The 24,091-nt window shown below is 44.1% G+C and overlaps 1 protein-coding gene and 2 pseudogenes across 3 annotated transcripts; 1 reads left to right on the top strand and 2 right to left on the bottom strand.

The window, feature by feature from the left end:
* Nucleotides 1–5,353: 5,353 nt before the first annotated feature.
* On the bottom strand, nucleotides 5,354–6,083 carry LOC132429064 (RWD domain-containing protein 4-like; annotated as a pseudogene).
* A 3,106-nt stretch (nucleotides 6,084–9,189) lies between these two features.
* On the top strand, nucleotides 9,190–9,412 carry LOC132429063 (anaphase-promoting complex subunit 13 pseudogene; annotated as a pseudogene).
* A 6,814-nt stretch (nucleotides 9,413–16,226) lies between these two features.
* Nucleotides 16,227–21,293, bottom strand: LIPT2 (lipoyl(octanoyl) transferase 2). Of its 3 annotated transcripts, XR_009520281.1 has the most exons (4): nucleotides 20,809–21,293; nucleotides 18,242–19,620; nucleotides 17,070–17,127; nucleotides 16,227–16,722 (listed from the first exon to the last, which is right to left on the bottom strand). XR_009520281.1 is itself a non-coding variant. In XM_060017264.1 (2 exons), the coding sequence occupies exons 1-2, from the start codon at nucleotides 21,254–21,256 to the stop codon at nucleotides 19,391–19,393; spliced, it is 678 nt and encodes a 225-aa protein (XP_059873247.1). In that variant the 5' UTR covers nucleotides 21,257–21,293; the 3' UTR covers nucleotides 16,227–19,390. The 3 variants fall into 3 exon arrangements, 1 of the variants encoding a protein (XP_059873247.1); XR_009520280.1 differs by having other exon boundaries at nucleotides 17,070–19,620; XM_060017264.1 differs by having other exon boundaries at nucleotides 16,227–19,620.
* Nucleotides 21,294–24,091: the final 2,798 nt, after the last annotated feature.

Raw genomic sequence — 24,091 nt, 5'->3', positions numbered from 1 at the left:
TCTGATTCTAACACAAACCCTCTTTTCCAGACAGGATGCAGTTTGGGGAAGGGGCCCAGTTTGGGGAAGGAGACTTGCTCAGGCTCACTAAGGAAGTCACTGGCAGAGCTCAGACTCAGAATCCACTAGGCCACTCTCTCCCCTTAACCTCGGCCAATGTTTCATCCAAGTCTCAACAGTCCCTCACATGCCCAGACAACTGGTGTCCAGCCACACCACGCTGCTCCCTGTCCCTGAATACCCTTCACTTTCTGGCCACCAGGCCCTCACTCAAGCTGTTTCTTCCTTGCTGGGGACACTGCAGGTTCCAGAGAAGAGAAGCATCCAGGGATAGCTGGGAAATGAGGACCAGGAGGCCATGGGCAAGGGAGTGGACGGTGGCAGGGAATAGCTCTCAGGGACTCTGTGGGGAGTCATTATCAGAGCCCTCTTTGCCAGCCTCCGGCCTTGGGATAGTTAATAACAAACTGAGGTGACTTCCCTGGTGGCGCAGTGTTTAAGAATCCGCCTGCCAATGCAGGGGACACGGGTTCAATCCCGGTCTGGGAAGGTCCCACATGCCGTGGAGCAACTAAGCCTGTGTGCCACAACAACTGAGCCTGTGCTCTAGAGCCCGTGAGCCACAACTACGGAACCCACATGCCACAACTACTGAAGCCCGCATGCCTAGAGCCCGTGCTCTGCAACAAGAGAAGCCACTGCAATGAGAAGCCCACGCACCACAGTGAACAGTAGCCCCCAGTCGCCACAACTAGAGAAAACCTGCGTGCAGCAATGAAGACCCAATGCTGCCAAAAATAAATAAATAAAATAAGTAAATTTAAAAAAAAAAAAAAAACTGAGGCCAGCTCTGGCTCCCTTGCAAACAAAAATCCGTTCTAGGGCTTCTCTGGTGGCACAGTGGTTAAGAATCCGCCTGCCAATGCCGGGGACACGGGTTCGAGCCCTGTTCTGGGATGATCCCACATGCCGTGGAGCAGCTAAGCCCATGTGCCACAACTACTGAGCCTGTGCTCTAGAGCCAACGAGCCGCAACTGCTGAAGCCCGTGCGCCTAGAGCCTGTGCTCCGCAACGAGAGGAGCCCCTGCAATGAGATGCCTGTGCACCACAGTGAAGAGTAGCCCCCGCTCACCACAACTAGAGAAAACCCGCCCGCAACAATGAAGACCCAACGCAGCCAAAAATTAATTAGTTAATTTTAAAAAAGAAAAGAATCAAAATAAATTTAAATTAAAAAAAAAAATCTGTTCTAGGTAGGACATCTGAGGCATATACCCTCAATCACAGAATCTCAGATTATATCTAAGAAGTGCTGTCATTTAAAAAAGACCTGGGGGGCTTCCCTGGTGGCGCAGTGGTTGGGAGTCTGCCTGCCAATGCAGGGGACACGGGTTTGAGCCCTGGTCTGGGAGGATCCCACATGCCGCGGAGCAGCCTGCCCCGTGAGCCACAATTACTGAGCCTGCGTGTCTGGAGTCTGTGCTCTGCAACGGGAGAGGCCGCAATAGTGGGAGGCCTGCGCACCACAACTAGAGAGAGCCCTCACACAGAAACGAAGAGCCAACACAGCCATAAATAAATAAATAAATAATTTTTAAAAAAAAAAGCAAAAAAAAAAAAAAAAAGAAGACCTGGGCTTCCCTGGTGGCACAGTGGTTGGGAGTCTGCCTGCCGATGCAGGGGACACGGGTTCGTGCCCCGGTCCGGGAAGATCCCACATGCCGCGGAGCGGCTGGGCCTGTGAGCCATGGCCGCTGAGCCTGTGCGTCCGGAGCCTGTGCTCCGCAACGGGAGAGGCCACAACAGTGAGAGGCCCGTGTACCGCAAAAAACAAAAATAAAAACAAAATAAAAAAAGACCTATCACATGGAGGGAATGTTGTACAAAATTGCTAACCTTCATCAAAACATGTTACTTCTGTCCCATTACTGGGCATATACCCTAAGAAAACCATAATTCAAAAAGAGTCATGTACCAGAATGTTCACTGCAGCTCTATTTACAATAGCCAGGACATGGAAGCAACCTAAGTGTCCATCGACAGATGAATGGATAAAGAAGATGTGGCACATATACACAATGGAATATTACTCAGCCATTAAAAGAAACAAAATTGAGTTATTTGTAGTGAGGTGGATGGACCTAGAGTCTGTCATACAGAGTGAAGTAAGTCAGAAAGAGAAAGACAAATACCGTATGCTAACACATATATATGGAATTTAAGAAAAAAAAATGTCATGAAGAACCTAGGGGTAAGATGGGAATAAAGACACAGACCTACTAGAGAATGGACTTGAGGATATGGGGAGGGGGGAAGGGTAAGCTGTGACAAAGTGAGAGAGTGGCATGGACATATATACACTACCAAACGTAAAACAGATAGCTAGTGGGAAGCAGCCGCATAGCACAGGGAGATCAGCTCGGTGCTTTGTGACCACCTGCAGGGGTGGGATAGGGTGAGGGGGGAGGGAGACACAAGAGGGAAGAGATGTGGGAACATATGTGTATGTATAACTGATTCACTTTTTTGTAAAGCAGAAACTAACACACCATTGTAAAGCAATTACTCCAATAAAGATGTTAAAACAAGACAAAAACAAAGAAACAGAAAAAACATGTTACTTCTGTGTGACTTTTGTAGTTTCATATTTTGACCCAGCTACTTTTTTTTTTTTTTTTTTCTGTCTGGATATCATCTCTCAGGGGAGTCATCCTGACTCTGAGCAGGCAGTCTCAAATTTCAGTCTACCTAAGAATCACCTTGGCCTTTATTTTAAGTGAAGTAGACTTTTGGGTTCCACTCCAGAGGTTCTGATTCAGGAGATCTGGACTAGAGCCCAGAAATTAGCATTAAAAAAAAAAAAAAAAAAGCTTCTGGAGAGATTGTGATTCAAGTGGTTCTTGAGACCAGCCTTGAGGAAACAGCCATGGCTCAGTAAGCATTCCTTCCCACATCCTGCCAAGCCTTGCATCTAATCTATAGGAGTGTTTATTACAGTTATGAAAAGTCACTATTTGTCCACCTCATTTACTAGATTGTGAATTCTCTGAAGTTAGGGATTGTCTCTTGTCCTAATAAAATTTTGGAATCACAGTCTTAGAATCATACCATGTTAGAGTTCTAGAATCATTTATTGATAGAACCTAAGTTGGAAGGACTCAGAGTTATCTAGTCAAATCCCTTACCCAAGAATTCCCTATATTTCTTTGTGTGTGTGTAATAGAGGTTTTATTGCTTATTAATTGTGTCATTCCATACAATTTTAAGTAAACAAACTTAGAAAATGATGATGGCAGTACTGATGAGATATTGATGATGATGGCAATATTGATGAGAATGTTCAACTGTTTTACACAAGGTAGTAAGAGGCACCACTGCCACCATCACCCCACCTCCGAAATTTATACATTTCATATACAAAGAGTAAAAATAGTTCATTGGCATTTAACTAGCATTATTCTTTGTAATCTATGAACCATAAGCCTGAACAATTTCAGAATCTTCAGAGCAAAACCATTTTCTTCCACTAGCAAATGTAGCAGTTTCAATTTCTTTAAAAAAACAAGCAAACAAATCAACGTATTCCAATGGTCCTGAATTTTAATGTTTATATCATATTAATTCAAGAAATAAAATGTGATTCAGCATTTGAAAATGAGGCTGAACTTCTTCACCATAATTATACTTACTTCATAATTCAAACGATTTAACTGAAGCCAGCGTTAGCCCAGTAAAAACCATGGTCACGACTCAACTGCTCTTTTGCTAAGGAAACTTCTTTAAAAGTTAGCTATTCTTTAAAAACTCAGACCCAAGCTGCATAACTGTGACTTGAGGAACCAACAATCAACCCTTCCAGATACCACCGCAGTAGTCCTATGTGGTTTTTGTGTTTTTTTAAATTAATTTATTTATTTTTGGCTGCGCTGGGTCTTCGTTGCGGTGTGCGGGCCTCTCATTGCGGTGGCTTCTCTTGTTGCGGAGCATGGGCTCTAGGCATGCAGGCTTCAGTAGTTGTGGTGCACAGGCTTCAGTAGTTGTGGCTCGCGGGCTCTAGAGTTCAGGCTCAGTAGTTGTGGCACACGGGCTTAGTTGCTCTGCAGCATGTGGGGTCTTCCCGACCAGGGCTCGAACCCATGTCCCCTGCATTGGCAGGCGGATTCTTAACCACTGCGCCACCAGGTAAGTCCATCCTATGTGTTCTTATAGCTGGGGAGCACATACAGAATCACTGTGAATCACACATACATATCAATAACTTGCTGGTAAAACTACACCAATAGTTTCCTCTGTTAATGATTTTTTTAAAAAATAAGCATGTACTACAGTTCAGCAGTTGAAAGACTTCTAAGTCTATTATTTTAAAGATGCTGAGAAATACATTTGGATACTTGAAAAGAAGCAAGACTAGAATTGTGGTTTTATATTAAACCATTTAGAAGACCTCAGTTACAAACAACTAAAAATACATAAATAGGAATTTCTTAAAACCATTTTCTCTTACAATACAAAATTAAATATTAAATAAATAGGAATTTCTTTAAACCATTGTCTCTAAACAATACAAAAATTAAATATTAAGGCATCTTTTACTCCCATCTATTTTGGTATATACAGCAAAGAGAAATGTTTTAAATAGGAACCAGCACTTCTATTCAAATGCTCTCTAATGTATTTGGCAGATTTGTTTTTATATTCTCCTGTTCAACATTCCATTGAAAGCTCTTATAATTGAACATTGTGACCGAAACCAGGGGAAAAGTATAAACAGATATTCGTTTATTAGAAATAAGCAGTTCACCCTTGAAAAGTAAAAAGTAACTACAAACAATATTATGAATAAAGTTCAAATACTAGTATTTAAATCTCTGAAGCAATTTATGCTTCAGTAATTAAGAGAAAGAAGAGATGAAGACTTCACTAAGATGAGAAGCCTATTAATATGGATCATGCTGTGGACTAATTGTTCACTCAGTATTCTGTCCCACTGGGATGAGAGTTTCAAAAGGGCTTCATATTCCTTTAAAAAAATTACACCGACTAGAATAAGATCATATGAGTTAACATTGATTATTATTCCCCATATTTGTCCATTTACAAAGCTCAACTGGCTTCATAAAGTATACTAATCAGTAACATTTTCACCTTTTATTAAGGTAAGTTTATGAAAATAATTTAATACAACCAGATCTCCTCATGAACTTTCAGCTTAAAACATTTTTTATGTAAGAAATATATCAAAAAAATCTGTTTTTATAAAAAGTCACTTCAATACCAGAAAAAAGTAATAAAAGATTTTGAACCCAGTTTATTTTTTAAAAGATGCTCTTCCCATTTCTCAAATTCCAAGTGCTATTCATCATCTTTAAAGCCAATTTTGCTTAACTTCACCACATCAACCCAGTTCCATCCTCGAGGAAGTTCTCCTTTGTGATCTGCTTTATCTACCAACTTATGCTTCTGGGCTTTTTTTTTTTTTTTTAATTCTCTATTTTAAAAAAAATATTTATTTATTTGGTTGCACTGGGTCTTCGTTGTGGCACACAGGATCTTCATCGTGGCTTGCAAACTCTTAGTTGCAGCATGCATGTGGGATCTAGTTCCCCGACCAGGGATCAAACCCGGGCCCCCTGCATTGGGAGCCCAGAGCCCTAGCCACTGGACCACCAGGGAAGTCCCCTAATTCTCTATTCTTTTAATTGAAGTATAGTTGATTTACAATGTTGTGCTAATTTCTGCTGCACAGCAAAGTGACTCAGTTATACACATATATACATTCTTTTTTTAAATATTCTTTTCCATACGGTTTATCCCAGGAGATTGGATATAGTTCCTTCTGGGCTTTTGAAAGTTGTCTTTTTTTCTCACTTGACGGGGCTGCATTAGGAATTTCAAACAAGATGATATTTCTTGTGGCTGTCGTAGAATTAAGAGGGATGGTGATTCTCCATGAACTCTTGTTTATTGTCCTTCGCATATTCAAACAACATGTGGGTCATGGCGGTCCTTCCACTGCTTCCTGTAACTTGGCTGATATGCTCTGCTTTACAGCTGATGATATGATACTAAAAGATGCATTCATAGATATGACTGGAGGTGTTTGAGGATATGTTTCTGTCCAGGAAAGATCACTAGAAATTACGTTATCAGGGAAAGCTTCCAAGAAGAGATAGAACCTGAGAGAGCCTGATGTTCTTTCAACCTCTCGGCCACACCTCTCTCCTCTGAGCACTAGACTCCTATATCTAACTACCTACTTGACATCTCTGTTTGGATAACATGCTGTGGCTGGAACTCATGACTTCCTTCTCTGCTCCCTTCAGTTTTCTGTCTCTTGGTAAATGCAACCATCATCCACCCAATTCCCTGTTTGTTTCCTTCATAGGACTCAACCCCAACCCAGTCTTCTATTTATCTGTGTACTGATTTGGGGTCTGCCTTTCCCATTAGACTGTAAGCGCTGCAAGAAGACAGGCCAGGTGTATCTTTTTCACCATAGAATACCCAGGATGTAACTCAATGTCTGTCTAGTAGGTGGGGGAGAAGCGTTGGGAGGTAGGACGAGCATAGATGATGTCTGTCGTCAACAGTCTCAGAAGCCTGGGTTACCAAGGAAAATACAGCATGAATCACAGAGGAAGTTTAATGATCACTTCAAGTAATTTTATTCCATTACTCATCAGGAGCCTGTGTCTGTGCTTCTGCAATCTTGTCTCCTCTTGGCCTGTCAGTTTAGCCCACAGAACATTTGTCTTCTTGTTCTGAGCTTAACCATTCTCCTGCCCCTGCAGGCAGCAAAGAGTGGTGAAAAGAGCAGTGGAAGACATGCAGCAAGGTGTGGTGTCAGGAGACTGAAGATCTCAGTGGCCTCTTCTTCCTCACCCTCACACATGCTGTGTCCTGGGCAGCAAGGTGGAAGAGTACTCGAGAACACAGCTTCTGGGGTCCAATGGAGCTGGGTTTGAATCCTAGCCCTGCAATTATCAGCTGTGAGAACTTAACCTCACTGAGTCTTAGTTTCCTTATGTAGAATGGGGATTAAAAACAACTACATCTTATGGTTGTATGGATTACAGTAAGATATTGTATTTAAAGTGCTTCACCTCGTACCTGGCACATAGCAAGTGTTCCATAAAGAATAGCTATTGGGAACTCCCTGGTGGTCCAGTGGTTAGGACGCCGTGCTTTCACTGCCAAGGGCACAGGTTCAATCCCTAGTCAGGGAACTAAGATCACGCAAGCAGCGCAACGTGGGGAAAAAAAATTAATAATAAGGGCATATGTGTTCATGGTTGTATAAACATGGACTTTTGAATCTTATGGTTTAAACAATAAGGGCTATGGGAATGCAGAAGAATGTGGGTTCAGTGTGGACTAGGGTTTGCAGAGATGATGGATGTATCAATCAGGAATCTTAGTTGCAACAGACAGAAAACCCAGCTCAAACTGACTTAAGTAGAAAAGGGAATTGCTCAGCTCATAAAAGTATAAAATCCTGACATATCTAGCTTCAGGCATGGCTGGATCCAGGAGCTCAGATGATGTCTTCAGGAAGCTGTCTCTGCTTTTCTCACTGATGCTCCATACTCAGGCAGAATCCCATATTGCGGTAACAAAATGACTGCCTGAATTCCATGCATACACTCTATTCTATGAATGAAACCTGTAGAAAGAGCTTCTTTCCCCCACAACCCTCCTGACAGAAGTCCTGGGTCAGACTCTTATTGTCCTGAAACGGACTCAGTGCCTATCCCAGTCACAGAAGCTGGTAGGGGGTGTGTCACCTCTATTCAAACCACATACACTTGGGTGGGGGAAATGGGTGGAGGGGGCAAAAGGTACAAACTTCCAGTTATAAAATAAATAAGCCGGGAATTCCCGGACTCTGCGCTTTCCCTGCTGTCGGCCCGGGTTTGATCCTTGGCTGGGGAATTAAGATGCCAGGAGCTGTGGGGCACGGCCATAAATGAATGAATGAATGAATGAAATAAGCCATGAGGATGTAATGTACAGCATGGTGACTATAGTTAATAATACTGGATTGCATGTTTGAAGTTGCTAAAAGAATAAATCTTAGGCTGTGGAGCAGCCTCCCACGCCTGTACCAACGGTGGTGGCCTGCGAGGGTCATTTTTAGCGGGGGGTGGGGGGGAGGCATTCTAGCTTTGCTAATGTAACTGCACGTTTACAGAGCTCTAAAACAGAGATAGATAAAACTGCCCTGCCCCGGGGAACATAGGCATCACCTGTCTGGGAAGACCCTGTGGCGGGCAATGCAACAAGCTCCCGATGGGGACCATTCACTGTGCCCAGGGAACTATGGGGCCCGCGGAGGGGCGGGGACCGCGTTCTTCCGGGCGCTTAGAGAAAGTTCCTGCAGGAGGTGACCTGGGAGCCAAGTTTTTAGACTGACTGGGAGTTAGCTGGGAAAAAAGGAACAAGATAGAACATTAAAAGCATTGGGATAGTCACGCGTGTAAGAAAAATTTTGTTCAGGAAAGTGGTAATGGCTTATTCTGGCGAGTGTGGCAAAGTGCTTGGGATGGTGGAGGTGTCCTGGTCACTGCCCGCCTTATGCTTTCCATTCTGCCAACCCCTGAAGAGTGAAGGCACCTTACCGCCTAACTCTGGAAATGCGATATTGACCCGGATGAGCTGACGTCCAACTCTGAGTTTGGAAGGAAAAGTAGGTGTTAGTGATGGGGCAAAGAGACCTTTAAGTGCAAAGGTTGGAAAGGTTAGAGGTGTCCGGAAGAGGGACAGATGGGAAAAGATTGAGGCCAGATTGGGGAAAGATATGCTGAGTCGTTGATACAAAATTTACACACAGCAATTGGAAACAATAATACCTGAGCAATCAGTCACAAAGCCGACCTAACTTGTTTAGTGGATCATAAGGACGAGAAGGAACCGATCAAGGGCAGAATGTGTGCTGAAGCTGGAGTGATCTGAGAAAACTTTACAAAAAGGTGGCATCTGTGTGTGACCGGGAAAATCAGCTGGGAGGGACTATGATCTTATAAATAAACAGATGAGATGAGTCTTTCCCAGGGTAATATCATGCCAAAAGACACATCCAGGCTAAAAAGCCTGGAGAATCCTACTGCTGGATTACATCATCTCAGTCTTCATGTTTAGGAAATAACCTTTTTGGCTTGCAGATCTGGCAAGATTAAAGCTGCAGGAGAATGGACAGTGAGGTACAGAGAGATGGAAGCATCTTGGATTTGATTGATGATGCTTGGTGAGAAGACAAGCTGCCTTATGAGGATGTTGTAATACCACCGAATGAGCTTCCTGAACCTGAACAGGAAAATGGCGGCACCACAGAATGTTAAAGAACAAGAAATGAAGTGGACTGACTTACTCTTACAGTACCTCCATGAGAACATTCCCCCCATAGGAAACTGACACCTGGCTCCTTGTTCATTGACAGATTTTTTCAAATACACAGATACAAAATGTTTTCTTTCAGTCCCTTAATTTGAATCTTTGAATGATAGATCAACGCTCAAAAATGTACCACTAATTTTGTGGCCGCAAAATGCAAGGTGAAAATATTTAACCAGAATGAGAAGCTGATTGCGATTTCTTGGGAATGCAGAATATCTGGCCCTTGGAACCTAAAGTTCTTCATTGACTAGCGTGTGTTAGAACATGATTCATTAAACATTTGCCTTTAACTCTGATTTTGCTTTACTGTCAGAGTTTAACACTTCCCAACTACTTATATTTGTCCTGTGACACCAGTGATTGAAGATATGAGAGGGAAAGGCGAAGAATGACAAAGCCAGACATGAGAATTAACTTCTCATATACCCCCATTCTGACAATCATCTGAGTGGGTGTGTGTGTAGTCTGTAAATGTAGTGGACATATAGGTAGGCCATTCACTGACTAGTGGGATTCCTAAGAATCCCCATGATATTTTCAAACTTTGGATAAATTTACAAATTAAAAGCTATCTTGACAGTTAACCTCTGCTCTCCCTACAACTTCCTTTAGTGCTGCTGGAAAGGCGAGATGGACCACGAGTTTTATCCAGTAACAGGACTTCTTATTTTCTCAAAGCCCTTTCAGATATAACTGAAGCACCATGGAGTCAGTATTTAGTTACACGTTTGTGCAAGAACTTGTATTTTGAAAAACACATTGAGGGACATTTATCTCCTAGAATTATTTGCCTCTGTTATGTGATATCTCTCTTGTTCTCTCCCCAGATTGTAAACTCTGTGGGAAGAGGCCCTGGCTTTTCCATCTGTATCCCTTATTGAAAAACTGGAAACACTGAATAACTGAAACCTCCCTTCAAAAAACAAAAAAGAATAAATCTTAAAAATTCTCATCACAGGGCTTCCCTGGTGGCGCAGTGGTTGAGAGTCCGCCTGCTGATGCAGGGGATGTGGGTTCGTGCCCTGGTCTGGGAGGATCCCACATGCCGCGGAGCGGCTGGGCCCGTGAGCCATGGCCGCTGGGCCTGCGCGGCCCGCGTACGGCAAAAAAAAAAAAAAGAAAAAAAATTTTATAACTGTGTAAGGGGATGGATGTTAACTAGACTTATTGTGGTGATCATTCCACAATGTATACAAATATCAAATCATTATGTTGTATACCTGAAACGAATATAATATTACATGCCAATTATACTTCAATTAAAAGAAACAAACAAACAAATACACATAAAACTGGTGGGGGGTGATTCCCTAAGGAAAATTTGGATGCTACTATCAGAGGTAGTCTGAATGGCTGTACAGGCTGAAGCAACAAGTATCCTCTATAGTAGGCCTTGGAAAACAGATATGATTTGGGCAGACAGGAGATTGACAGTTGAGCAGAAATGAGAAACGAGAAGAGGGGAGTAAGTGTGCCGTGAGCACGGCTCACATACCTGGGCAGAGGGAGCAGGCATGTTCTGTGGAGTCCTAGAGAGAAGACCTGGGACCAAGCGGGCGTGGGGATGGGAGAGTCACAGGATCCAGATCTCTGCTCACTGGGAGTGTGGGACAGGCTGCCTCTGATGGGAATGGGCTTCTTATCTTGGAGGTGAGCAAGTAGAGCTTCCTTGTCAGAGTGGCTATCAGAGGAGGCTTCTAGATGGGCTCTGAAGTCCCTTGCATCCCTCAGGTCTGAAACTCTGTAGTCCAGAAATCATCAGCTTCCCCAATCCTGATCCCCACCCGCTTCTCTCTCTTCTAAACTTCTCTCTAAGGGGAGTGCTACATCCTTCTCCCTGATAGATTTATGGGGTATCTGAAGACATTCTAAATTCTAATTCTGGCTCCTACTGCAAGTGTAGGACCTTGAGGGGACCACTTGTCTTCTCTGGGGCTGTTTCTCCCTCAGCACAGGAAGGGGTGAGGCTGTCTGATCTCTGGGGCCTCTGCCAGCTCTGACCTCCTTAAGTGCCTGTCAAAGACTCAGCCTGGCCCTGGGGAGCAACAGGACACACCACAGCTCTCAGGCCAACCATGTGTGTTGGCTCTTCAGGGTCTCAAAGGCACTTTCACACTCACCGTCTCCTTTGGTCCTTTCACCTTCCTGTGTGGAGGGCAGAGTGGGAGTCAACAGGAGTGCTGTTTAAGGTACAGCCTTTGGAGTCCAGACTTGAGTTCAAATCATGGATCTGCCTCTAACTTAACTATATGAACTTGGGCAAATCTTCATTTGAGCCGGTTTCCTCTTCTCAGAACACAGTCAGCAATACAACCTTGTGGGTTTGTTATTTGCTGTGATGATTAAATAATGCCTGTAAAGTGCTTAGAACAGCCCTGGGCCCACGTGGGTTGGGCTGGAGAGAGGTGAGTGTGGTGGAATTGAGCTGAGCTGAATAACAAAAACTCCTTGAAGGCACCCAGCATCTCACAAGGCATAGCATGTCCCCGGTCCAGCCTCTGACTGCAAATCAGGGCCATGTCAGTCAGGGTTCTGGCAGGAAACAGATGGCACCCTGAAACTAGATACTTTGAAGAGAGCATGAAGGAGGGTTTAGGAAACTGACAAGGAATGGTGCAGCATGTCTGGCTAGCAACAGTGAGGAGGGAAAGCATTGCCAGGCTTGGAGGGCAAGGGTGGGATGGGTTTATTGGAGCCCAGGGAGGGCAGCCAGGCTGGGACTGTGACTTCATGTAGAGACTGCAACCAACCCATGCTGACCTAGCAGAGACAGAGCTGGGAAATGAATCCCTTCCTTTCCCTCCACTCCCTCCCCTCCCACCCTATGGTCTTCTACTGCTGACTTTGTACCAACCCAGATGGAAGCTCAAGAGCAAGGAGTCCCATGGTGGGTGGAGAAGGGTGGTGAGCATACAGAGGGGCAAATGGGAGGATCAAGCAGAGGCAGTGGCAAGTCAGTCAAATGGGTGAGGTCCTCCGCATTCATTTTCAGGCTGCTCAGGGCAAGGGCTAGTAGAGAGGAGTAGAAGTAAGGAATGTGGGAGGAGGCTGTGAGGCCAGGCTGTTCACCCTAGAAAGGGGTAGGAGGAAAATCTGCTGTTCTTCCAATACCCACCTGATCTCTCTCACCTCCAGGCCTTTGCCTATGCTGCTCTCTCTGTCTGGAACACCCTTCCTCCTGGGGGTGGCTAACTCACCCTTAGATGCTGCCCGCTCCTGGATCAATCTGTGCCTAAAGTCTATCCCCAGACTTCTTAGTTACGAGATCTAAGATACTGCTTTTCATTGCGTTTGAGCCAGGTTTTCTCTTTCTTACAACTTAGAAGTCACTTGAGCCTTTTCTGCCCCTCTTCCCTTTTAAGATTTGTCACTTCTGTGTTCCCATAGTACCTGTACAGACTTCTCTCATGGTACTTATAACAGTTTAATGCAACAGTTTTTACTGGTGTGTCTCCTCCACCAAGCTGTGAGCTCCCTGAAGACAGGGACCAAGTCTGACCCATCTCTGTGTCCCCACGGCCCAGCACAGGCTGACACACCTTGCACGGGCTGTTTTGCCAAAAGTCTGCTTTTGGTTTTAAGGTTTGTTGGATTCGCTGGCAAAATAACCACTCGTCTCACACAAATAAACAGCTTCAATCAAATCTTTAATAGAAGGTGATTTAACTTAATTTCAATATACAACCATTAAAAGGAAAGGAATAAGAATATTAACAGAGTATATAAATTTCAATATACAATCATTAGAGGAAAAGGAGTAAGAATATTAACAGAGTATATAACAGAGCATACATCACCGAATTGGGCCGACACCTACTTCCAGATCCAAGCAGCAACTGGGAAGTCCCTTGCACAGCAACCTGGAGTCCCAATTGGGAAGGTCCCAGGCAGTGTGTTCACCCCACGGGTGAGACTGCAGAGTGCGCCTAAAGGAGTCCTGCTTTTAACGCCAAGCTGCAAACTGAGGATCATCAGCTTGTGTGAAGATATGCAGCTCTGGCTGTTATTGCAAATGCTTTGATACTTTAGTTGTAAGTCTCAGAATGTTCGCTGATCCCCGGGAACTGGCCAGATTCCCAAGACTTGCTAGCACCGTTTCTGCTGACCTGCATGTAGTCTAGCAGTTCAGCATGTAGCTCTTTCAGGGTCTTTTTTTTTTTTTTTAGGAGTTTAGTAATTTATTTTGGCTGTGTTGGGTCTTCATCTCTGTGCGAGGGCTTTCTCTAGTTGTGGCAAGCGGGGACCACTCTTCATCGCGGTGTCCGGGCCTCTCACTATCGCGGCCTCTTTTGTTGCGGAGCACAGGCTCCAGATGCGCAGGCTCAGTAATTGTGGCTCACGGACCTAGTTGCTCCGCGGCATGTGGGATCCTCCCAGACCAGGGCTCGAACCCGTGTCCCCTGCATTAGCAGGCAGATTCTCAACCACTGCGTCACCAGGGAAGCCCCAGGGTCTTTTTTAGTCAAAGGCCTATTGTTGCCTCTGAAGCCTGAACAAGACTATTTTACTAGCTTCCCCAACACTGGCCAGACCACACCAGGCATGTTATCTTCAAGCAACACAGGTTAAGGCCATGTTAGCCAATTGGAACCTGTTGAGATGAGGGCAGTGGGGGCAGAATCTGGAAGCCATATTTTATGAAGAACAGAAGAATCAGGAAAGTTTAAGTTGAAGAAGAGCCCGCTCCTAGGATAGAATTCATTTGCTGACTCAACAGGCCATTTCTGGGCACCTCTGTGTGAGGCCCTAGGCTGGTCCTGAGAGGGCCATGGGTGATACAGCTATAGTCCCTGCCTGGGGAGCTCACAGTCTGGACGGGGTCAGACATGGAAATAAGTAACTACATTATAGGGGCCACTGCCACCCGAGGGGGATGCACAGTGTGGCCAGGGAAGACCTCTCAGAGGAGGACTTACAGGAGGGCAGAATTATGACACTGTTGAGGGCAGGTTTCAGTTTGGGATGAGGAACAACTTTCTAACAATCAGAATTATGAAGAATGCTCCACGTCTGGAGCTGTGTGAGCAGGGCTGGGATGACCACTTCACAGACTGGATACTGATGTCTGTCAACAAAAGGACCAAAGCTACAGGGAATTCCTCATAATAACAGTCATTGAACCACTGTTTCCTTTCACATGCTAGGATACAAACAAACAAAACAAAGAAACAGTCTCTGGCTTAGAAAAGCTCACAGCTTAGGTAAATTGAAAAAATGTAACACTAAAGCCTTATACCAGTGTCTCATGAACTTGAATGATTTAGGAACCCCTTTTAAAGGAAAAAAATCATTGAGGTACTCAGTGCTGATAACCTAAATATGTTCAAATTTAAACTCAGTTTAAACTCCAATGCAACTGTAAAGGCAAATCTTTTACATAGTATTTATTCAATACAAATTTTAGTGAAAATGAACAAAACTAAAAATCTAATAAAATGCTAATAACACTAATGCTACCGGACATGTTGAGTTCTTTTGCACCCAGCCTGCCAGGTCTATAGACGTATTCCAGCTGGTAAGTGAAGAAGGAATGATAGAATCGGAGTATCACATCTTGCAAACCCCTAATAAAATAATGAATCTAGGGCATAGTCATCACAAAAAAAAAGAGGAAAAACCCCCCAAACAGATACTACATGCTACTTGATGTAAGAACACACCATCAGCTACAAAGCAGATGTGCTAAAAAAAATCATACCTGAATCATGCCAATTGTCAGGATCTACTTTTTAACCTTCAGGAAACGCAGGAGAAAAAGATAAAAAAGATGGCGGGGGAACCGTAGGTGAAAAGAGACATTTATGAGACGTATGAGCCAAATTCAGTGTGTAGACCTTGTTTGAATCCTGGTTTGAACAAACCAACTACAGGAAGGAAGGAAGGATGGAGGGAGGGAGGGAGCGGGGGAGGAGGGAGAAAGAAAGAAATCTAAATATTAACTGAATATTTGTTGATATTGAATAAGTATTTTTTATATGTGTTAATGACATACTGTGGTTATTTTTTTTTAAAGAGTCCTTATCTTTTGGGAATACATACTGAAATACTTATGCATGAAATAATATGGTACCTGTGATTTGCTTCACAACAATCCAGGGAGGAGGCAGGAAATAGGCACTGGTTTAGATAAACTAAGAATGGCCATGAGTTGATTGTTTTACCTGCGTTATGCATACATGGGGTTCATGGGGTTTGTTGTATGTTTGAAAGATTTTATAATAAAAAGCTTTAAAGATGAAGAAAAATCTAAGATGCTAGAACATTTAAAATTCAGGCATTGTACATTGCCAATGGGAATATAAATCGGTATGTTTTATGAAAGGCAATATGATAATATCTATTAAAATAAAAATGCACATGTCCTTTGACTCAGAAGATCACTTCTAGAAACGCAAACTCTGTGCTCACCGTGTGTGATACAATATGCAGACACACACACAGACACACATGCACATTTATACAGGGATCCTCACTGCAGCCTTATTTGTAAAGAAAAAGATTAGTAATAACCTAAACATCCTCAATAGGGGGCTAGCTAAATAAGTCATGGTAAATCCACTGAACGGAATACTCCACAGCTGTTTCGAAAAATGAGGATGACGCCACAGCCGTTTTTAAAAATGAGGATGTTCTTTATATACTGACCTGAAACAATCTTACAAAGTGAAGGGATGTGTGTATAGTATGCTGCTATATGAAAAAGAATGTACGCTTATATATATATATATATAATATCTATGAAGAATATAAATAAGACATTTACCATCATTTAGGCCTCCAGGAAAGGGACTGGGTTTACAGGGGAAAGGGATAGGAATAAGACTTACATTACAACGGTAGCATTTTGTACCTTTTAAATTTTATTCCATGTGTATGCATTGCCTATATTTTTTTAAAAGATCTAAGTTTTAAAAGAAATAAAAACAAGATTAAATGTTAAAAATATAAACACTATCTAGCAATGTGGGAAAATCTCTGTAATACTATGGTTTAAAATAGTATACATAATTTTATCCACATAATAATTCATAATAGAATTATAAAACAGAATAGAATAGAATAATAAAAGATGTCTGCTCATAATCAAGTGCTGGAAACACACAAATGAAAAGAATTTTTTTTAGGTGGGAGTGCAAGTGTTGTTGTTTGTTAAAACTTTATAGTTATTATAATATGGTATGATAATAGGTAAGGTAAATTACAATTTAGTGAAAAAATTAGATTTTGATTGCAAATATCTGATTTCCATGAAGGTTTTCAGTCAGAGGCTTTTTTCATGAAGCGAGGTGCACCTGGTCACACTGTCAGAGCAGGTTCTGTTTGGTTTCCTGCCAAAGGAATAAGATGCTGGGCCAGTCACTGCAGTTGGTCACGTCCTCACATTTAGCACTCATTCACCAGACCTTGGACAATTTGTTTATTTATGAGGAAAAGACTTCTCATAAACAAGAAGAGGCTTTCTGGAGGTGGAAAAGCCAGGGTGTTAACTATCCTCTTTCGTACACTCAGCTTCCTTCCTTGAGGAAGGGCCCCAGTGGGAAAGCATAGGTGGGCTCTGTCCAGAAAGGAAGGAGAGTCAGGAACCCACAGCAGTGGCCTGAGCCAATTCCACACGTCTGGCCTCAGCCTAAATCTGGCCTTCTGCCCTGCGTCCTCCTCAGCTCTGTCAACCCACCTGTTCTTGGAGGCATGTCTCCTCCAGGATACCTGCCCTGCTCACCCTTCAGAGGCAGCTGTGGAAGAGTGGAAAAGAGCCCAGATTAGGAGCCAGGGACTGACTCTGCCCCTAACTAAGTGCATGACCTCAAATAACTCACTTAGCCTCCCAGGCCTCAGTTTTTTCATCCATAAAATAAGCCTACCTATCTTGCTGTGCTGCCAGAAGAGTGAATGAGATCGTCGTGTTGTCTCATTCTGGGTCCCACACTATGTCTCTGCCTAGACTGCTTCTCAGTCTCCTTGGCCTGCTCCTCCTTGGCCCGTGCCTCACATTTATCAGTCCTCTGCCCTCCCCTTCTCTTTGGGCTCCCAGACCGAAACCATCACTCATCACGGCCATGCTCCAGATTCAAACACCCAACTGGCCCTCTCCACCTACATCTTCCACAAGTATCTCAAACCTGATTTACCTAAAACTGAACTCATTATTATTCTCTCCAAACTTGGTCATTATCCAGAGTTCTCTATCCCAGCAATACCTCTAGCATCCACCCACTTGCTCAAGCCAGAAACCTGGGGATTTTCCTTGACTCTACTGCAACATTCATGGATAACAGCAGCAGTAGCCATCTTCCACTACATGGCCTGGGAAACAAAGAAAGCTGGACTGAAGTAAGATAGAATGAAGCAAACACACCAAGACTCACGGCAGAGAACAGGAGAGAAAAGACCATGTGGGTTCCTAAAGGGCTACATGCTCTGGTTCTGTTCTGGAGCCCAGCTGCAGCCCCACCCTTGGATTTTATGAGACCCCCTCAGTACCTTTTCCAATAACCCTCCCATTGTGGGGTTTGTTTGATTGTTTGTTTTTGCTTAAGTTAGTTTGAGTTGGGTTTCTACACTTGCAAATACAAGAGTCCTAATTAATATAAACATATTTTATCCATCAGCATAAGCTAGTTATGCTGTGGTAATGAACAACCCTCACATTTTGGTGGCAGAACTCCACCACATGTCCATCAGCAGCAGGGAGCTCTGCTCATTGCAGTCCCTCAGGAAGCAACCGCCATCTTGAATGTTGTTGGTTACTGTTCCACAGAGCCAGTTGCCTGACTTCTCATTCAAGGTTCTTTCTATTCTAACTGCCTGTGGTAGTCAGTCTCCAAGATGGCCCTTAATGATTCTCACCTCCTATCACCCTCGTGCAGTCTCTTCCATACTGAATAGGGCTCACATATTAAGAGACTGCAGAAATGACTGTGTGACTTCCAATGCTGGGTCATAAAAGACATTGTGGCTTCCACCTTGTCTCTTTCTGGCATCACTTGCTCTGGGGGAAGCCAGTTGCCAGGTCATGAGAACATTCAAGCAGCCCTGTGGAATGATGAGGAACTAAGGTGAGGAATTAAGGCCTCCTTTTAACAACTACTACCAACCAAGCATGTGAGTGAATCATCTTGGAAGCTGATTCTCCAGCCCCAGTCAAACCTTCAGATGAGAGCTGCCCCAGCTGACATCTTGATTGCACCTGAGACACCCTGACCAGAACCACCCAACTAAGCTTCTCCCGAATTCCTGACCCACAATATACGAGATAATAAATGTTTATTCTTTTAAGTCATTAAGTTTTGGGTTGATTTGTTACACAGCAATAGATAATTACTATAGAACCTTACAAACAGAGATCTCGTATAAGAAAAACTTACTTCTATCTTTGGCATTTGTACAGTGTGAGAAATTATTCTTCTCTTTCCCCTAGCCTCTGGCCTAGCTCAGGTTACCTAACTAAAAATAGCTATCAGGCTTGAGGAATCCAACCCAGGAACACAGAATCCCATTTTATTCTTTAAAGAGGCCTTTCCCTTTCCCTTTTATTGCAGAAAGCACTCAGGTCTCCTGAGAATGACAAAGCACCACATCACATCATCTTCACCTGGATGATCCAAAGAAATGTTTCTTACAAAAATCAAAGGAACTGGAGCCCAGGCTTCCCCAGTTAAATACAGTATTGAGGAAATAATAAATATTTGAGAAATGACACTCTATGATATCTGAGTTTTTCTAAGCTGAGAAAATGGTGTCAATGGTAGTGCTAATGCCTTAAATTTATACAGCATGCTTTTCATAATATTTTCACATCTATATCTGAGGTAGGTGGGGAAGATATAAATAAACCAGGATACATATGGAACCAATGGCTCAGAGCTCATGATTTGCCCATAGTCTCATGGTGTGTGAATGACAGGGCTGGATCTAGAATCTGGGTTTCAGTGACTCCAAGTCAGGTGTGGTGCTTTCCAAGGCAGGACCTCCAGGCTGTGATAATATAAATGCCCTTCAGCTGGGGCTGTCCTCTGAGATCAATGTGCACTTGTAGGTCTCTTTAAAGGCCTCAAGGAAATGTGGTATTACTTCATCCACAGTGACATGCCTCTGGAGCTCCTTACTCAGGGAAGTGACACCTGTCCCAACCAGCCCACAGGGCACAATGTGCTCAAACCACGTGAGGTCCGTAGAACAGTTCAGCGCCAGGCCGTGAGATGTAATGTGCCTTCCACAGCGGACTCCTGCAAGACAAACCAGTGGGTCTTAGAATAGCTACCCTCCCTCCCCAGGCTTCATGATCCCCCTCAGTGTGATGAGGAAACTGGACTAGACCACTGACTTTCCAACTTCGTTTCTAGAGCACCCAAGGGGCTGTGCACAGATCAGGGGAGGGGGACAAAATGGGAGGAGAGGTGTGTCGCTCCACAGTAGCTGCACTTATTATGGAGATTACAGAAAATGTCCTTTAACAAAGAGATTCCTCCGTTGCTTAAAAAAAAGTTTGAAAAAACTATTTCACCCTTATTGTCCTGATACTGTGAAGTACCCTGGCAGTTCACTTCCCGTGTGTCTCCATTGGTAAAAATGAGTGTTGAACGAGTTGGCCTCTGAGGGCCCTTCTGGTTCTGAATATTTCAGTGAAGAGGGTTAAAAACTTTGTTTTGTTTGTTGTTTATTTGTTTTTACATGTAATGAGATATTTATTAAGCCTTAAAAAGGAAGAAAATCCTGACAAACACTACAACATAGATTAACCTTGAGGACATTATGCTAAGTGAAATAATCCAGTCACAAAAAGACAACTACTGTATGATTCCACTTAAATGAGTTACCTAGAGAAGTCAAATTCATACAAAGTAGAATGGAGGTTGTCAGGGGCTAGGGGGAAGGTGAAATGGGCAGTTGTTTAAAAGTGGAGTTTAGGGCTTCCCTGGTGGCGCAGTGGTTGAGAGTTCGCCTGCCGATGCAGGGAACACGGGTTCGTGCCCCGGTCTGGGAAAATCCCATATGCCGCAGAGCGGCTGGGCCCATGAGCCATGACCGCTAAGCCTGCGCGTCCGGAGCCTGTGCTCCGCAACGGGAGGGGCCACAGCGGTGAGAGGCCCGCGTACCCCGCCCCCCAAAAAAGTGGAGTTTGAATTTTGAGAGATGAAAAGAGTTCTGGAGATTGGTTGCATAACAATTGGAAACACTTAACACTACTGAACTGTACACTTAAAAATGGTTAAGATGGTACATTTTATATTATGTGTATTTTACCACAATTTTTTTTAAAAAAGGGGGAAAAAATCATTCAGAGGAAGAAAGATACATTACATCCAGGACTAGTTCTGATTCAAAGCCCGCGCCAGACACAACTCCTCCCAGCCGGGGCTCTGCCCTCACCACCATTGGTCCGGCCCCGCCAGGCTCCGCCCCGAGGCGCTCACCGATTGCGCAGATCTTGCGCTCGCCCAGCCAGACGCCGGTGTAGGGTGGGGGCCGTGCGCGGGCACCTGGTAGGCCCTGGAGCTCGCACAGGCGCACGGCGCACGCCTCCAGCGCCGCCACGTGGGCGCGCAGGCGCAGGCCAAGGAGTCGCAGGTCGAGTACGGGGTGGCAGAGCAGCTGGCCCGGGCCGTGGAAGGTGGCTAGGCCGCCGCGGCCAATGGCGCGCACATCGGCACCCAAGGCCCGCAGCCGCGTCGCCTCCTCGGACGTCAGGCCGCCGCGCAGTCCGGCGGTGTACACGGGCCCCGCGGGCTCGCAGAGCAGGAGCGCGCCCGCCTCGGTCCCTGTCTCGGCCTGCAGCCGCCGCAGCCAGCGCTCCTGCAGCGCCAGCAGCTCGGCATACGGCACCTGACTCAGCCGCAGCAGCCGTACCGCCGGTTGCCTCATTGCGCGGGCCGCGGCGTCTGCGGGGCCGCGGCGTCTGCGGGGGGCCCCGCCTCCTGCCTGGGCCTGGGGACGTGCTGGGAAGGGCGGGGACTCGGGGACTTGTCCGCAGTCTCCGCCCTCAAGTGCTTGTTGCTGGCTGTTGAGAGACTAGGGCAAGGTGTGTCTCTTTTCTTTCGTTCATTCCAACAACCAGTATTTAGGGCCTGCTTGTGTTCTGCAGGCCCTGCCCTAGGTGCTTGATACAGTAGTGTACATTGTATGGAAAAAGAAAAAGGTCTGTCCTGGGAAGCTCACATTCTTACAGCAGGCAATAAGCAAGTATTAAAGCGTTAAAGAAATAAGGTTATTTCAAATACTGATAACTGCTATGAAAAGAACAGTAAAATAGGGTAATACGTGTCCTGAGTGGAGTTCCCCGAGGAAGAGGGAGATTAACATGCAGGAGGTTTATTGGGGTGGGGATGGGGTGAAGGTACTTTCAAGGCCAAGTCTGTAAGGGAGTGATGGAAGCAGGATTAGGCAGAAGGAGAGATTGAATTGTGAAACTATCTAAGCAGAAGCCTCAGCCAATCCCAAAGAATGCTCTGAGCCTGGGATGACCTTTCAGAATTATTCCAAATTAAAGAAGGGGGCCAGAAATTTATGTCCTTACATTGACCAGTGATGGAGGCTGTATGTGGACAGGTCCTGTAACTTTTGGCAAGGCTGCTTCCTTTGGAGGAGGGCAATTCCCAGAGAGAAATTGAGCCATGAGCAACCTACTCCCAGAAGCTGGGGGAATGACTGACTAGATCCTGAGGATGGATCTGGATCACAGCATCCATTAGGTTGTATTGGAGTGTGATTTAAACAAATCTAAGTTCATTTAATAAACTTTTACTGAGTACCAACTATGTGTTTGACCCATTGCTATGTGAAGAGGTTACACACAACTATCCTACCCCTGTATTCCTAATAGCACACAGAACCCAGTTTTTATGTCCTCAATCTATCCTCTGAATGTGTCTTCTAAGCTGTAACCAAGGATTGTTTAATTGAAAAGAAGAAAGCAGAGAAGTATAGAGAATAATGTAACAAATTACCATTTACCCACCATCCAGGCTTATCAAATTTTAATATTTTATTACTTTTGCTCAGGTCTTTTTTAATTTTAGCTTTTTAATTTTAATTTTAGAAACTAATAACATTGATCGCTCCCATAGGTACCTGAAAGACATTTCATAAATGTAGACATAAAATCCTAAGCAAATATTAGCAAATTTATCCAGCAATAAAGTATTGTTTATCCCAGGAATGCAAAATTGTCTTAACATTCTAAAATCAAACAATATAATTTTCACCGAAAAGGAGAAAAACCATGAGATTATTTTCAATAAATCCATAAGAAGCAGTTGGTAAAAATCAATACCTACTCTAAAATTCTCATCAAACTAGGAAGAGAAGAGAAATTCTTCAATCTGATGAAGTGTATTGCATCAATCAGGATTTAGATGACAGAGAAACCACACAGGTAATGTTTTATTTTATTATTATTTTTTTTTTGCGGTACGCGGGCCTCTCACTGTTGTGGCCGCTCCCGTTGCAGAGGACAGGCTCCGGACACGCAGGCTCAGCGGCCATGGCTCACGGGCCCAGCCGCTCCGCGGCATGTGGTATCTTCCCAGACTGGGGCACGAACCCGTATCACCTGCATCGGCAGGCGGACTCTCAACCACTGTGCCACCAGGGAAGCCCCACACAGGTAATATTTTAATTAATTTTTTTATTTTGAGAAAATGGTAGATTCATATGCAATTGTAAAGAATAATACAGAGAGATCCTATGTACCCTTTACCCAGATTCCCTCAAAGATAATGTCTTGCCAATGTCACAGTTGGGATATGGAAATCGATACAGTCAAGATACAGAACATTTCGATCACCATAAGGATCTCTCCTGTTGCTCTCTTATATCTACACCACTACTTAACTCCCAGCAAACAATTATCTGTGTTATATAAATAGCATCATACGGTATGTAAACTTTGGGAACTGGCTTTTTTTTCCACTCAGCATAATTTTCTAGAGACTCATCTGGGTTGTTGCATGTATCAATATTCATTTCTTTCTATTGATGAGTAGTATTCCATGATATGGATGTACCATAGCTTGTTTAACCACTCATCCATTGAAGAATAGCTAGGTTATTTCCAATTTTCAGATATTCTGAATAAAGCTGCTACAAATATTCATGTAAAAGTTTTTACTGTGAACATAAGTTTTCATTTCTCTGGAATAAGTGCCCAAGAGTGTAATTACTGGATCACATGGTAGCTGCATGTTTAGTTTTTCAAGAAACTGCCAAACTGCTCTCTGGAGTAGCTGTACCATTTTACATTCCCACCAGCAATATATATATGAATGATGTAGTTTCTCTGCATCCTTGCCAACATTTGCATTACCACTATTTCTTATTTTAGACATTCTGATAGGTGTATAGTTGTATTTCATTGTGATTTTAATTTGTATTTCCCTGAAGGCTAATGGTGTCGAACATCTTATATGCTTGTTTTCCATCTGTATATCCTTCCTCTTCAATGAAATATCTGTTCATGCTTTATGCCCATTTTCTAACTGATTGTCATTCTTTTTTTTTTTTTTTTTTTTGCGGTACGCGGGCCTCTCCGGTTGCGGAGCACAGGCTCCGGATGCGCAGGCTCAGCGGCCATGGCTCACGTGCCTAGCTGCTCCGTGGCATGTGGGATCTTCCCGGACGGGGGCACGAACCCGTGTCCCCTACATCGGCAGGCGGACTCTCAACCACTGCGCCACCAGGGAAGCCCCCTGATTGTCATTT

The sequence above is a fragment of the Delphinus delphis genome, chromosome 8 (assembly GCF_949987515.2).
Source record: "Delphinus delphis chromosome 8, mDelDel1.2, whole genome shotgun sequence".
NCBI classification, from domain to species: domain Eukaryota; kingdom Metazoa; phylum Chordata; class Mammalia; order Artiodactyla; family Delphinidae; genus Delphinus; species Delphinus delphis.
This window is presented reverse-complemented; position numbering and strand designations above follow the sequence as displayed.

Coding starts and splice junctions, on each gene's coding strand:
- LIPT2 (XM_060017264.1), bottom strand. CDS start 21,256: ATGAGGCAACCGGCGGTACGGCTGCTGCGGCTGAGTCAGGTGCCGTAT. Junction 19,621..20,808: donor GCGCAAGATCTGCGCAATCG/GTGAGCGCCTCG, acceptor TTTGTCTTGCAG/GAGTCCGCTGTGGAAGGCAC.